Genomic DNA, 13,830 nt, shown 5'->3' on the forward strand with positions numbered 1-13,830 from the left:
CGCCATTCACATATCCACACTGCTGCACACCAGACAGACTATCATCCGCAGCCACCGTACCGTTCGTTCATCTCACTTGCGCAAGTGTGCAGGTATCTTCTAACACCACACTAGTTCGGTTCTCCATTCCATGTCACCGGGGGTTTCATCCCGGCGGCCCTTGCATCGAATCAGAACATCCAAACGGACCCGACAGTTTGGAGACGAATCCAACGAGTGGAACACCGTACACGGAGCTAACACGGGCTAATACGGGTGACGGGGACTCCTCCTTTTCTTTCCCTTTTCTTTCCACTTCTCTGTTTTGCTGAAGAACGAACGAAACGGCTCGACACCACACTGGAAGACAAAAAAAGGACCCGCACCGCAGAACGGCGTTGGTTACGAATTTGGCGCCTTTCCGACCGGCCCGCTGCTTTTCATGTCTCCACTGTTATGAGCGCTACAAATGTCGACCGGTTCGTCTCCATGCACATCGACCATCCACCCATCAACGGAAGTTCCATGTGATGTGACGTTAACCGGTTGACCCGTTCTCGAGCCGTTAAATGGGGCATATCCGAGCTTTTGGCAGGTCTTTGACAGGGCTTAACAGGGCTTGTTAAGAACTAAGATGTCGGGCTGAAACCCTACAACCAGATGGACCAGGGCCCAGGGGGACAAGGCAAAGAAGGCAAAAAAAGGAAAAGGAGAATATCGGCGTTTGGGATGCCTCCTCAATCGTGCCTTACGCAAGATTGACTGGGGTCCATCTCCACGTCCCGGCCCCATTTCGATAACCCCGAGATGAACTAATCCTTCCCGGCTTGCGGGCTTGCGGGCTCGGTGGGCTTGAGGCAAAGCAACATGGATGGGGACTGGGACTGGACCGCATCGACATGGATGATGAACCGGACCCGAGATGTCTGTGAGCCGGCCCCCAAGTTGCATCTTTAATCTGCATTCTGCATGTTCTCCATGGATGGGAAGGGCCATGTTGAATGACTAATGCTGGACGGGTAGAGGTAGGCTCTCTCTCCCGTGATCCAGGATTGCGATCAATGTTGCTTGTTGTAACCGTGTTTTTTTCCTTTCCCTGCTTTTTGTGGACCTGGACTTGATGCAACTAGGGGTAAATTCTCCAAGGCTTGAGAAAGGGAAGGGAAGATCCGGTTCTTAATATCCTTTTATCCCGGCCTACTTACGGGTCTTCATTGATGGCGCACTTGTCAAGGTACTCAAACTGCATCGAAGTTTCTCAGAAACACATTCTAGTTCTGAGTTGTCATTACCTTCAACTGCATAGAACACAAGAAATCAGGCAAATTCCCATCTGCTTCCATATCACCCTCATGACCTGAAACTAACATTTCGTCCTTCAGTCTTCCAACCACATCACTCGATTCACAACTCCACCAAACAACAACCACAACCACATCATCGACCTCGAAACCACATCATCGACCTCGAAACCACATCATCGACCTCGAAACCACATCATCGACCTCGAAACCACAACAATGTCCCGCCACCCACAAGGCCACGGCCACGGCGACCCCAACCACCCAAACTACCCGCACCCGGGCTACCCCGATCCCAACGCGTCCAACTCCAGCCCCGGTACTCCTTCGGGCGGCCTACCCTCACCCTCCTTTCCGCCTCCGAACATGACCACAAACCAGAACCAGTCCAACACAGCCACCGCCGGCCCCTCCAACGCAAATCACCCCATCAACCAAGCCCAACAACAACAGTCACAACAATCCTCCGACCGCACAGCAACAGCCCAAGCAGCCTCAACCCTCCTCTCCACCTTCCCCCCTTACGCCCACACCACCTCCGCCATAACCTCTTTATCGGCAAAACTCGACTCGCTCAAAGCGCGCCAGCGCATCTTCCGCCGTCTTGCGCACGCCGCCGTGTTATTCAGCTCCGACCACGAACTGCGCTATTCTCTGCTAGACAAATGCAACGACCTAGCGGAATGCATGAAGACGAATCGAAGACTGAGAAAGGAGGTGGCAAAGATGAATGAAGTTGAGCTGCAGCTTTTTAGTATTTCCAGTACTGTGAAGCAATTGGTTCAGGACATGGAGTGGGTTAGGGCGGAGGATGTGCGGGGGTTTGTGGAGGGTGTTAGGGCTCAGATGGTGCCTCAGCGGGGTATAATACTGAATGGGAATAGGAATGGGAATGGGAATGAGGAGGGGACGCAAACGCAGATACAGACACAAGGAGGGCAAGCGGCGGGAACGGTGCAGATCCGCTTGGACAGAGGGAGGGGGGATGTCGGGAGGAGGTTGAATTATTTGATGGTTACTACTTGTCAGAGCCATACTCAACAGACGCAAGGAGGTGGACAGGCGGTGGGAGGAGGAGGACAAGCTGGGCAAGCTGGGCAAGGAGAGACATCAATGACTGAGGTAAGTTCAAGACGAAGTTCAACGACAGCAACTGCAAGAACAACAAGAGGACAAGCATACCCCCAACACCAACACCAACAACAACAACAACAACACCAAACACAACAACAACAAAGTCAACAGGCACAAAGTTACATCGCCGCGCAAGTAGCAGCAATGGGCGCTGCACATGGTCAGCCAATACAGCCACAAGGCCAAACGGAAGACACAACAACAACAACAACAACAACAACAACATCAACAACATCAACAACATCAACAACATCAGCATGGAGTCCAGCAAACGCCAGTGCAGCATCAAGTGCCGGGCGAGCGAGTCCAGGGCCAAGTGAGGGTAAGTTTCAGTTCGACGCCTCTCTTAGATTCTTCTTTCCAATGTCTACCGCTTTATAGGCACGGTACTAATGACGTCTGAAAACAGGTAGTTCAACAGGCCTCGGAGGACATGGCCCAAACCGAGCGAGATGGTGGGACACAGTCATCATGGACTCGGATACTGATCAACGGAGGACGTCAAGGTCGGAAAGCAGTAGGAATGTTCGAGGGCGAGGTGACGCAGGGACAGGGTCAGATTGTGAGATGGAGATGTAGTGTCGCTGTATTATAAGAGTGTAGGTTGCTTTTGATTGTGTTGCGGCCTGTTATTCACTTCGATTCTTGTATTCTCTACGCATTCTCTGTTAAGGCAGTGTTCGGCTTGCTGTTGATGGTGTTTCCTTGGCGACGAAGGACATGGAAATTTCCAATATGTGTTGCAACTTTTCGCTTCATCACCCATGGGTACCCATTGAGTGGGCTTCTACCCCAAACTTCTCTATCGCCTGCTTCACTCTTTGCTCTACCATTTCATCGGACAAAGGCTTCATCCCCCTTCTCCATCTCTCTCTTCCTCCACGATGTCCTCCTGCTCCTGCTCCTGCTTCCCTTCACCCTCTGCTCAACCGTGTTATAATCATTCCTCCATCTTCCTCAAACTGCGGTTCCAGGCTCTTCGCAATTCAGTCAGATTCTTTGCTAGTTCTTCCCCATGCCAGGGGGCCGGAGAGGCCCGGGATCTGATCACAAAGGTTACCTCAAGATCCGAGCAGTTTCCAACTGAATGGCCTAATGTGTGTCTGATAACCGGAGTCGTCTTCCTGATTACATGTTTTGTCTCTTTTTCGATATATTCTATAGTGGTGTTAGCTCTAGAGCCATGCTCCCGCGGCCGATAAAACGCCAATTTGGCCGGGTCCGCAGGAAGCCGAGTTCCAATCTTGCCAATTTCGTCATCCTTAACATGCCTCGCGAGAGGCAAGTCACCAAGTCGTTAAAGGCCGGTGTGGCCGGGTTGATGATGTTATTCACATCGAGAGGTCGATTGGCAAGGTTGCCCTGCTGAAAGTACTACTTCCCAGATAGTGAGAAGAGGGCGGAGTCAATCCACAACTTCTCCAAGTAGGGCCAGCTATGCTGGTCGTCATTCTCCAGGTTAAAACAATACCGGTCGAGAGAATAGACCCGGGAAATGGTGAGGGCTTGGAGGTTTCTGGAAACAGCCCGCAGGCGCGCGCACAAGCCATCTCCAGAGCCTTCCGCTACCCCCTCCAACAGGTAGCCGTGGATACGGGCTTCCAGGTCGAGCGACCGGGGGGTTGTGCGGAACGCTCTCAGCCCGTTTGGAACGTAGTGCAGGTTGAGAACCTGCAAGTTTCCTACCTCCATGAATGCTAAAACCTCTTGTTAGTACATATCCGTCTACCTCAACTTCTGCTGTAGCTAAACAGGGTAAGGCACATACCAGTCGGGGAGGTGTTGACGATGGTGTTGCCAATCATCGTCGGAGAGAACTCGAACCCGCAGCTTGTTGCCGATGGGAAGTACATGACCATGCTCGGTAACCATCCTGATGGTGTCCAAAATATACCCGAAACGGGTCTTGTCATAGCCCTGGGTGGATCTCAATCCAGGGGCCACTTGGTGGATGTGCACTCACGGACAGGGTCGTCGGTGAGCATTGAACCTCGCTCCCAGCAAAACATTGAATCCAAGGTGATTTCCACCTCGGTTACTCGTTTACACCGTGGTATATACAAAGGGGTCGGCGGTGTAGTGTACGCTGATTTTACACTCTGTACAATCACGTGCAATGACAACGGCCTGCCTCTTCTTTCAGTGGGAGGCTATGCAAGTACGTTCGCGTTAGCTCATCGGTGGGCCGAGTTGAGAAGGCCGGAAGGCTACCTCTAGCTACCTGGAGTACCAACATCCGATGCATATATCGAAGGGATGCCCGATGACTTTTCCATCTCGGCCGAGGATGGAGGGTAGGAGGTGAAGCTGGAAATAAACGCGGATGTCAATGTCGTAACAGGTGATGTCGGTCTGTAAGACGTGTCTGTCGGATGTTTGAGAGGTGATATCGAGGCCGTTGGTAGAGACGCTGGTGGAGAGGTTGGTAGGAGAACAGAAGTGCAAAGTGGAAGAAAGCGGTGCAAGGAAGAAGATCCATATTTGGGGGATTGACTCAAGCCTGGGACTCAACGGCCTCTGGAGGATGGAGTCGGCGAGGGAAGCAACGCTGACTTTTCTCTTGGAGGGCAAGGAGGAAGAAATGACTTCTCAGCACTTTCCCCCCACAATCACATTATCAGGTGCATATCGCGATCTGGGCCACAGTGATTCGTTTCTTCCGAAGTAGCTTATCAGTTGTAACTCTTCCTTGGGCGGAGAATAAATGAGAAGCAGCGACAGTGGCCCTTGTTTATCACCCCAATCCCAACAGGAAACCGCAACTATTGCTTTTATTGTCAACTCATCGCAAGTTTGCAAGACCAACCCAACTCGCATTCTCCATTCCAGGACACTTTGTGAACAAACAATCATGTCGTGGTAAGAACAGTCGAGTTGCTCCGTACCTGGCTGGATCTTCGTACGCCAATAACTGTACAACGTTTTCATTCCCTTCATATATGCGAAATCCGTTTCCGCTTATCTCCCAGTACCCTTCAGGTGAGAGCCCCATAGCCTTTTGTGTGTCCGACTTTCAGCCAACATCTCACAAGCTCGCCCGGCCCGAGCTGATGCCCCTGTGAGCAAGTTGACTTCCTTCCTCCAAAAGTCATTGTCAGGAGTCACCGATGGAACCACCCCTCGAAGAATGGCAAGATGCGGCATGGAGAGAGCATTCTTGACTTTCGGGAAAGTGTTGATGCATAAGAACTGCAAGTGCGGACGCCGGTTGCCGCGAGTCTGAGCGGTGATTTCCATATGGCCATATTCAGGGGCGCTCGATGCCGTACTTGAGCCCCTTGCCCCATACCCCCAGTCGCACCTTTTCACTGCAAAGTCCTGCATGATCATTTGCGTTCCGGCTGCAGGAGAGTCCCAGGTTCAGCACCAAGAGTCGCGGTCAACTTCATGAAGAAGGACAAAGCTCCGCACATCCCCTTGGCGCTTTTCAAGACTCTCTGGTGTCGAAAGTCCTGTCGACAAGCATCGGCGACACAGCAAGTCAAGAATCGGTCATCGTTCTTGTAATTCCTTGAGCTCCGGCCAGCACTGCCCCAGACACAGTCCTTTAGAGGTACCGCCTGGGGTTCGGATTTCTCCTTCTTCCACTCTTGTCTCTCCTTGACCTCGTCCTCTTTTGTCTCATCGCCTCGATTCTCCTTTGTCTGTCGCAATTGTCTCCAGGTCTTCTCTTCTTCATGTGGCGCAAGTGCCCTGTTGTTCGATAACATCGCCTCCATGTCGGTCGCTACGTAGTCGTCGGTATTCTTCTAGGCAAAAACTGTCTCTTGTGTCTCTTTCATTTAAAGATGATGCCCTCGACCTTTGGCGTCATCCATGTTTCCGATTCCAACGTTTGGTGCTAGCCTCGGTTTGGCAACGAAGCCAGCTTTGTCTATGGACATCTCAACACCATTGTCGTCCCCCCTTAAGCTCCTTCTTGCGTTGGCGTGACGGCGTCCGACTCGGAGTCAGGAATGCGGTCGATTTTTGCAGCTGTGTATTCAATGATTGCTTTCCCTTCTCAGTGCGCCCCTTCTCGTTTCCGTGGCTCGTGGCTTCGTCTTCTGGCCATCATCGACACTCGCCAGGAGCAAGTCATCCGCCGTGCGGTTCGTAGCTCTTTGAAGCGGTCGGACGGGCTCGTGTTAGACGGGCTTCTGGCCCGAGCTTCTGGTGTCCGAATAAAAGCCTCGTATCAGGCTTCGGAAGGGGTTGCCGACGAGATTATTGGATGGTTTCCTGGGTCAATTGTCCATCTGTTAGCAACTTTCCTGACGAGAACGGAGACGGCGGGGATAAGACATGGTGAACATGACGTAGGGGACTGCTTGCAAGTGCTGGAACGATGAGGGAAACCGAAGTCGGTGGTAGAACCTGGGAAAGATATTGCTTAGTTGAAGTTTCGAACAGCTGGACCGGTATGTACCGGCAAAGGCTTTCTAGGTTTGGCGGGCAATGGGAACCGACCCTCAGCCGTGCCATATCACGAAACCTTGTTCCCGCGGGTGGGGGCAGATATGGTCGAGTGAATGCCCGCTCCAATCTGCAGGTACCAGCATGCTTCTGCACAGCAATCATGTATCTGCTAGTGTGGACATAACACATGCACTCAGAGAGTGACAGATCAAGCATGGCATATGCGTCAGGAAACATGTGATTTGCGGATAACTGTGGCTTTATGCAACCTGATGTGAATCAATAGCAAGCTTCCTGAGTCACCATTGTAATTCTCCTCGCAAGAATTCCTTCAAATATCGCTATGCGCCCCCTTACACCTTCTGATCTTCATACCGTCACCACTTTCTCACTGTCTCTGAAAACGCCCATTTTTCTTCAGTTGCGTCTTTCTCGTTCCATCACCACGAATGTCCTCACCATATCCCCCCTCATGTCTGTTCTCGTCCTGTCCTGTGAACCTTCTTCAGGTCTGAGTGTCCGACAACCCGCCTTTCTTGTGGACAGAAGGGAACTTGGCTCCAAACTCCAGGAGCCACGTAGGCCGAACGCGCGTTGAGGTTGAGCATGGCGGACTACAAACACATGGGCTCCACAGCCCTACGGTGTTTGCATTTTGGGGGTACCAAATTTCGAGAGCCGTCACTGCCGGGCACACGGGCAGCTCCCTCAAGTTGGATGGTGCTTCCGTGGGACAGTGTTCCAGGTTTCTATCCCAGCTGGTTTGGATATCGACGAAGTAGATGAGTAAGCTCAGAGGACGGGCTGGGACTGACGACATAGAGTCGGTGCCGGTGGTAGGTGGCTGATGTGTGTTAGCCACCCCGAGCCTGGTCTCAAAAGCGCAGGCTCTATGATGGACCGGAACTTACCCAAAAGAGGTTGATGAACTCAACCATCCTGCGAAGCTCATGAACAATCTGCTGGTCTCTCCAGGTATACAGCTTCCCGCGGATAGTTTCCGCCGTGTAGCTCACCCACAGGGCCTCGCGCTCCACGATTGTCGACCGGTCGATGTTGATGTCGACTCTGAGATGGAACACGCAGTTCCTGCGATGGTCGTTGCGCCTCAGATGCTGCTCAGCGTCGGAGACGTCTTGGTGGTTGAAGAGCGTCAGCGAGTGAAAGGTCAGGGCCTCAACCGCGCGCTGCCACGGCGCCGAGATGGTGGCGTAGGGTGCTGCGCTGAGCACATTGTGGCCTGTCTGGTTGTCGTCGTCGTTGGAGAAGAACCAGTGCCTGTGGGGTTCACGGTTCACCAGCGGGGGGAACAGGTGAGCCGCGATGGCGTCGACTACCTCTTGTGGGAGTTTATCCATCTTTGGGTTGAGAGGAAGGTTCGAAAGGCGGCAAGGTGTGGTGACGCCACAAGTGAGAGATGTTTGCTGGTTGTGGCTGCCTTTGGTGAGCGAGAAGGTTGTGAGTGGTGGTTGGAGGAGGCATGAGGCAGCACCTAGTGAAGGAGGAGTGAGGGAAGGAGCATGGGCGAGGAGAACGGTGACGGTTGGGTGGGGCAGCCTGGTGGCACCGTGACCCCGTGCCTTGTGGCAGGTGGTGGCCTGGAGATGAAGTGGTAGAGCAAATAGCGTGAATGGGACTTAAGATCACCCGCCACACGATGCCGCCACTGCGCTCGGGGCAGAACCTTCCGCACCCTACTACTTACCTTAATCCTCTTCGTACTGTGGCCTAGAATACGGTTTTCTATAACTTAGTACTAGTACTCTGATTTCCTTGCTTTTATCCGATCATTGCCTTCCCAAAAGCCCATATCCTCTCCCCAACAGGCCTGCCTAAACTCCCAAAAGCTCATATTTATCCCCCAGAAGGCTATTTCGAGCTCCCAAAAAGCCTTTGGGCCTGACTTTTGGAGTTTCTGAATAAATCATCTTGAGAGAAAGAAACTAGGTTCAGAATGGTGAAAATGAAGAATGGGTTTGAAATACAGCCTTTGGGAATTTTGAAGCCTTCTTCTTAATTGGGTTCTTACTCAAAGGGGATAAGAAGGAAAAAAGAAAAAAGCTGACGAGATTAAAAAGTATTGTTTTCAACATCTTTAAAGAGTTGTGCATTTTTTTGCTTCTGGTGTCTTAAATTACTTGGCCTTCTGTATCCAGCGCTTGGATACCTATTCCGCTTGCTGCCGTTTGAGGAAATCGGCTTTGCGCTTGGCTTCTGCTCGAAGCTTGGATTCCTATTCCGCTTGCTACTTTTTGAGAAGGTTGGCTTTACGCTTAGCTTTGCTTGGGCTTTGGCTTCTGCTAGGGTTTTAGCTTCCTACTTGGGAGTGTCACGACGTAACCAGAGGGCACGTTGTGTACGATTTGATTAACTTGGACTAAGAATAAGAAGCTGAAGAGGGAAGAAATCTCAAAAGGGAAGGCTCGATGCCAGAGCTGGGTTTTATACCCAGACCACAGGCGACAACTAGTGACAGCTGTGACGGCTGGTACCATCTGGGCTGTCACATGCCTGCCATCAAGGCTCCCATTGACATGTGTGATGGCAGCCTTGCAGTTGTGCCTCTCGACTGCTATCACAACTATATAAGACCACTTGAGCGACCGAATTGCCAGCTTCGGTTACTTGTATCCTTTCGGAACATAGCCTAGTGATGTAGTGGTCCGCCAGCGACCCACATGTGGGTCCCGCTGTCGCTGGTGCGACCAGGGTATTTATTTGGGTTTGAACGCTTGTACCTAGTTCTCTTCCTTTTTTCTTCTCCCCATCTGAAATCTTCTGTCATAGATGGAATCTTAGCTTTGCCTTCGACTCCTCCATACTGTGCCCTTGAAATTAGCCTGTGATGGGTGCAGCATGTGATCACAGTCAGACCATGTTTGACTGGCGTACGCACGTGACCACGTGCCACGTACGTTGTGCGTGCCCAGCCATGCCCTCTATATAAGGCTTGGCTGGCACACCACTTCCTTCCTCCTCTCCTCGTACAACTACACATATCCATATCCATACCCAACGTCGAGTCCACCCGTGATACTGGGAGGTCAGGAAGGCCTTTTGGGGAGAAGATATGGGCTTTTGGGAGAGCCTAGATCGGACGGACTGAACGGAGAAATAAGACGAAATTGGAAAGTATTATTATTTATATACTGATAATAAAATTAGGGAGGCAAAAGGCATGACCCATGAAGGTGAGCAAGGGTGGCGGTGTGCGAAGTTCTGCGCTCTACCTCCCTCTTGAGAGCACGAGGCGCCACACGGCTGTGGCCCCACCTTCAGGTTCTCTCCCTCCTTTTGGTCTCAAGTCCTGGCTAGGCTCACTTCTCGTTTGCTCTCCCAAGCCGCTCTTTCAACCCTGTGGCTGTGTCTCGCAGTCCCACCCACCCTCCCAAGGCACCCACCCAGTCTCATCTCCCAGCCTTACTCTCTCAACCTTCACCACCACCACAGCCTAGCGCCTTGTCACAGGATTACCTGTGACTAGCACATCACGTGCATGGGCACGTGCGCTGGTCCCAGCTCTGGGCATGCCTTCGTGCCTTGCCCCATATCGCCAGACCGGCGCACACCTCTCTCTTTCCGTCCTCGTACAACTACGCATATCCAATCTACCCCCTAACCTTGGCCTTGCCCCGTGATACCCCTTTGACTATCTCCCTGCCATCACCCAGGCCGCCATCGAGAACACTCTTCATTTGGAGGGTCCTTCTAATCAGCCATTTCACCACCAGCCACCACCAAGGCCGCCATCGAGAACACCCTGCATTGCGAAAAAGTTGAGTTGTTAGCCGAGCCGTTTGAAATTGCAAGTGCAACAATACTTGAAGATACTTCCTGGGGTTGGTCCCCGTACCTGCCAAGGTTGCAGAGGCTGTAGGCCCGCTTGGGAGCCGGGCGTTTTGCTGCAGGGGCAGATTTCAATGGTTGCGGAGCCCTGGGATGAACCATCCCGCCTCCACCGCAAAGTTGTGGGATACGTACATTAAGGGTCTACCCGGGTTTCTTGACGACCACTGCACTGACTGCAGACTTGCCTTTCAAGTTTCAACTAGGCGTCATAAGGCAGGTACCCTCACTCCACTGCGACAGTGCCCGCAAACTACAACTCCGGCTAGGACCGGCGGCGCGCTAGAAGAATGGAAGGCAACAGTCGGGTGGGCGACCAATCCTTCACCGATATCTTGCTACGTATCTCGACAGAAAATCCTTCACGTTTTGCTTGTAGGCCAGACCTAGACTGTGGTAGTTAACGTCACATCGGACTTCGAAGGGGTTGTCGCCTCGGCTACACGACATACCTCTAACTATGTAAAAAGATACTAGGGAACCCTAGGGACTTACTAGACCAGGACACCAGGCAGGTAGACCTTCCCGACTCTGGCGACCTCGACTATTTAATCTGCCTGCCTGCTTCACCTTTAAATCCTGCCCCGCTGGCCTCATCACCATCACACTCCGTTACCACCGGGGTAAACCCAAACCAGAAGACAGAACCAACCATCTCAGAACCCTTCATCGTTTCAGTCGTCGCTACCAAACGGCAAATTCCTTTTCTACTATTCACCTTCTCGATTCAGCAGCAGAGTCCGTCTGTGTCGCCAACCATCCTCATCCTTTGGCTCACCTTTTTGACGGCAAGCCTACCACGGACTCCGGCAGCTACACCCGAGGCCTCAGCACAAGCCATGACAGCGTTCCATCCTTTTCCCCGTCTCCCATGGGAAGTCCGAGCGCGGATATGGGAGCTGACTATCGAGCCTCGAACGGTCGAGGTCAATATCGAATACGAACGCACGGCAATCACCGATGATATGAGAGCTAGATTCAACTTGGCTCTAGATACGCCTACGTGCATTTCCGTCCTCCGTTTGCGGTCATCCACCGCAGTGCCAGCCCCTCTCCAAACCTGTCGAGAAGCGCGGATTCACCTTACGGAAATTGTGGGTAGCTTTGGGTTCTACAGGAAGGCCTTCCACCAACTGCCAGCTACACCGAATAACGGGAAAGAGATGCCGCCACAGCGCGGATTGCGGTTGGAGATCGGCCTTGGCCTAGAGCCGCGCTACGTTTGGGTGAATTTCGAGATTGATATGATCTCCATCGACCAGAGTATGTTCACGTTTTTTGAGCCGTATTACCAGGACATCAAGCGGCTCAAATTTGCGCGCGAATGTGACGAGTGGTTTGTCCGCTGCGAGTCCAGGGATTTGCGGAACTTTGCCAATGTCCGAGAAGTCCACGTGGTCTGTCTAGACGATTTAGATTGCTGGCAAGGAGCGGAGGAGTACTGTTTCCCTTCGAGTTGCAGTATGGAAAATGTCTTGCTAATCGATGGGAAAACTGGCAAGACGGAGACGCACTCCAAGAACAATGCCAGATGGGACGAGATACGAGGTGTGAGCTATAGACAAGACGGAGCACGCATCCACTTTGACACTGGTGTGCCTTTCGTACCATGGCTTCCACCAGGCTGGTTTGAGGGACAGGAGGAGTGGGATGATTACTACGGCGATTGGTGAGGGTGTGAAGAATCCGCACTCTACGCCCAGGCGGTTTATGTTGACGAGGAATTGGGAGCAAGGGCTGGCAGCTAAATTTGGATTTGAACGGTCCTCCCTTTTCTCTACTACCACTAGATACCTACCCAAAAGCTCCTTCCAACAGACCTTAACCTTCTACCCCATATAGTCCAAAACCACCAAGTCCGTTACCTATAGTAGAATTGTGTTGTGGTGGGGTCTGTCCCACCTCCATTTACTGACATTGTCATGTGGGCCCACCAGCCCGCACCACCATGTATTTAGCCCTCCACATTTTCTTTTCCTTTCTTGTCTTCCTAGTTTAACACAATCAACACACTTCTTGTGCCCACAAACCCCAAGAAATTGTGAAGTTGGATGATGGTTAGATATCGCACTTTAGGCTTTGAATTGAAGCTCACATTTCATTTCGCCCTCCCTTTCTCTCTCTTTTCGCTTTTTGCATTAGTTGTCCCATTCTAAACCACGACCTATGGTACTGCTCTCGAGTCAAGTGTTTGTTTGTACCCCATTGGCCTCAAACAATTATGCTGAATTGAATAGGTAGTCATTCTCTTTGCCGCGGTTCAGAGTTGTGTATTGCCATCAGTCAACTATTTTCCCGCGATATAAACAGGTGCTGCCAGCCCCATCAACGTATTCGATACCGTTATAAATACAAACACTCCTTTAAACTGAGCACTAACGTCTTCGTACATGGCCTAACTACCCCTAAGTACATGTGGAAAGCTTGGCCTGCACCTGCTTGTACGAATTGATAACATCGTTATGATCTTTAGCCTTTTTCTCATTCTTCGGATCCTTACTCACTTCGCCTGTGCCGTACATCCTGTTATAATATCTCGATATCTTACCGTAGAGATCATCGTTACCGATGGCTCGGAGTTTGGTCTCCGGCTAATCTACCGCAAACTAGTGCTCAGGTGGAACTTTCGTACTCAGCGGATCAACACTTAAGTCCTTCTTTACCACATTGTGGGCTTGAAAGTCCGCTTCCGCCAACGGTATGGCATACTTGCCATGATCTCCGGCACGGGCAGTAAGGATGTTCTCCGGGGTGGCGTCAAAGTGTTCGAATAGCTTTTTGTTCGCGTCGGTCTTTTTCGACTGCGCGGTCTTGGCGACTGCATCTCCGAGCTTCTTGACGAAGTCGTTCCATTCTCCGCTTGAGCCCTTAAGGGCAGTGTAGCCCGGAAAGTTAAAGACGGTGCCGTAACAGTTATGATACTTTGTTTTATCCGTATACCTGGAAACGCATTCCTTTGCAGTTTCTTCGACATTGATCGAGCAATCGGCGTGTTTGACTTCCCGGTCCGGATTTTTGCCTTGAAGTTTCCCAGTGTTGAAGATGAGGTCAATAAACCGGCAACGTTTATCCGTTTTGTCTTGCTTGCACGCCTCCCAGTTGTTACTTGTAGCCATGGATGTCAAAGGCGCCTTTGATGCCGTCCTAGTGAATAGGCTGGTCTTACGTTTGC

General features: G+C 51.7%; 5 protein-coding genes across 5 annotated transcripts; 2 read left to right on the forward strand and 3 right to left on the reverse strand.

Annotated features, from left to right (window-relative positions):
* Positions 1-1,499: 1,499 nt before the first annotated feature.
* SMAC4_04561 (uncharacterized protein) lies at positions 1,500-2,993 on the forward strand (the record flags this gene model as incomplete). Its single annotated transcript, XM_024655654.1, has 2 exons — positions 1,500-2,736; positions 2,824-2,993. 2 exons carry the CDS (start codon positions 1,500-1,502, stop codon positions 2,991-2,993), a joined length of 1,407 nt encoding a protein of 468 aa, XP_024511506.1.
* Positions 2,994-3,788: 795 nt separating this feature from the next.
* SMAC4_04562 (uncharacterized protein) lies at positions 3,789-4,273 on the reverse strand (the record flags this gene model as incomplete). The annotated part of the gene is made up of 2 exons (XM_003345282.1): positions 3,789-4,111; positions 4,183-4,273. The coding sequence occupies 2 exons, from the start codon at positions 4,271-4,273 to the stop codon at positions 3,789-3,791; spliced, it is 414 nt and encodes a 137-aa protein (XP_003345330.1).
* A 2,733-nt stretch (positions 4,274-7,006) lies between these two features.
* SMAC4_04563 (uncharacterized protein) lies at positions 7,007-8,252 on the reverse strand. The gene is made up of 2 exons (XM_003345283.2): positions 7,724-8,252; positions 7,007-7,656 (listed from the first exon to the last, which is right to left on the reverse strand). The coding sequence occupies exons 1-2, from the start codon at positions 8,168-8,170 to the stop codon at positions 7,318-7,320; spliced, it is 786 nt and encodes a 261-aa protein (XP_003345331.1). The 5' UTR covers positions 8,171-8,252; the 3' UTR covers positions 7,007-7,317.
* Positions 8,253-11,497: 3,245 nt separating this feature from the next.
* SMAC4_12607 (uncharacterized protein) lies at positions 11,498-12,628 on the forward strand (the record flags this gene model as incomplete). Its single annotated transcript, XM_066091073.1, has 1 exon — positions 11,498-12,628. One exon carries the CDS (start codon positions 11,498-11,500, stop codon positions 12,329-12,331), a length of 834 nt encoding a protein of 277 aa, XP_065946706.1. The 3' UTR covers positions 12,332-12,628.
* A 435-nt stretch (positions 12,629-13,063) lies between these two features.
* On the reverse strand, positions 13,064-13,774 carry SMAC4_09996 (uncharacterized protein; the record flags this gene model as incomplete). The annotated part of the gene is made up of 2 exons (XM_003342703.1): positions 13,064-13,249; positions 13,322-13,774. The coding sequence occupies 2 exons, from the start codon at positions 13,772-13,774 to the stop codon at positions 13,064-13,066; spliced, it is 639 nt and encodes a 212-aa protein (XP_003342751.1).
* Between the last annotated feature and the right edge of the window lie 56 nt (positions 13,775-13,830).

Source organism: Sordaria macrospora, chromosome 4, assembly GCF_033870435.1.
Source record: "Sordaria macrospora chromosome 4, complete sequence".
Lineage (NCBI taxonomy): Eukaryota > Fungi > Ascomycota > Sordariomycetes > Sordariales > Sordariaceae > Sordaria > Sordaria macrospora.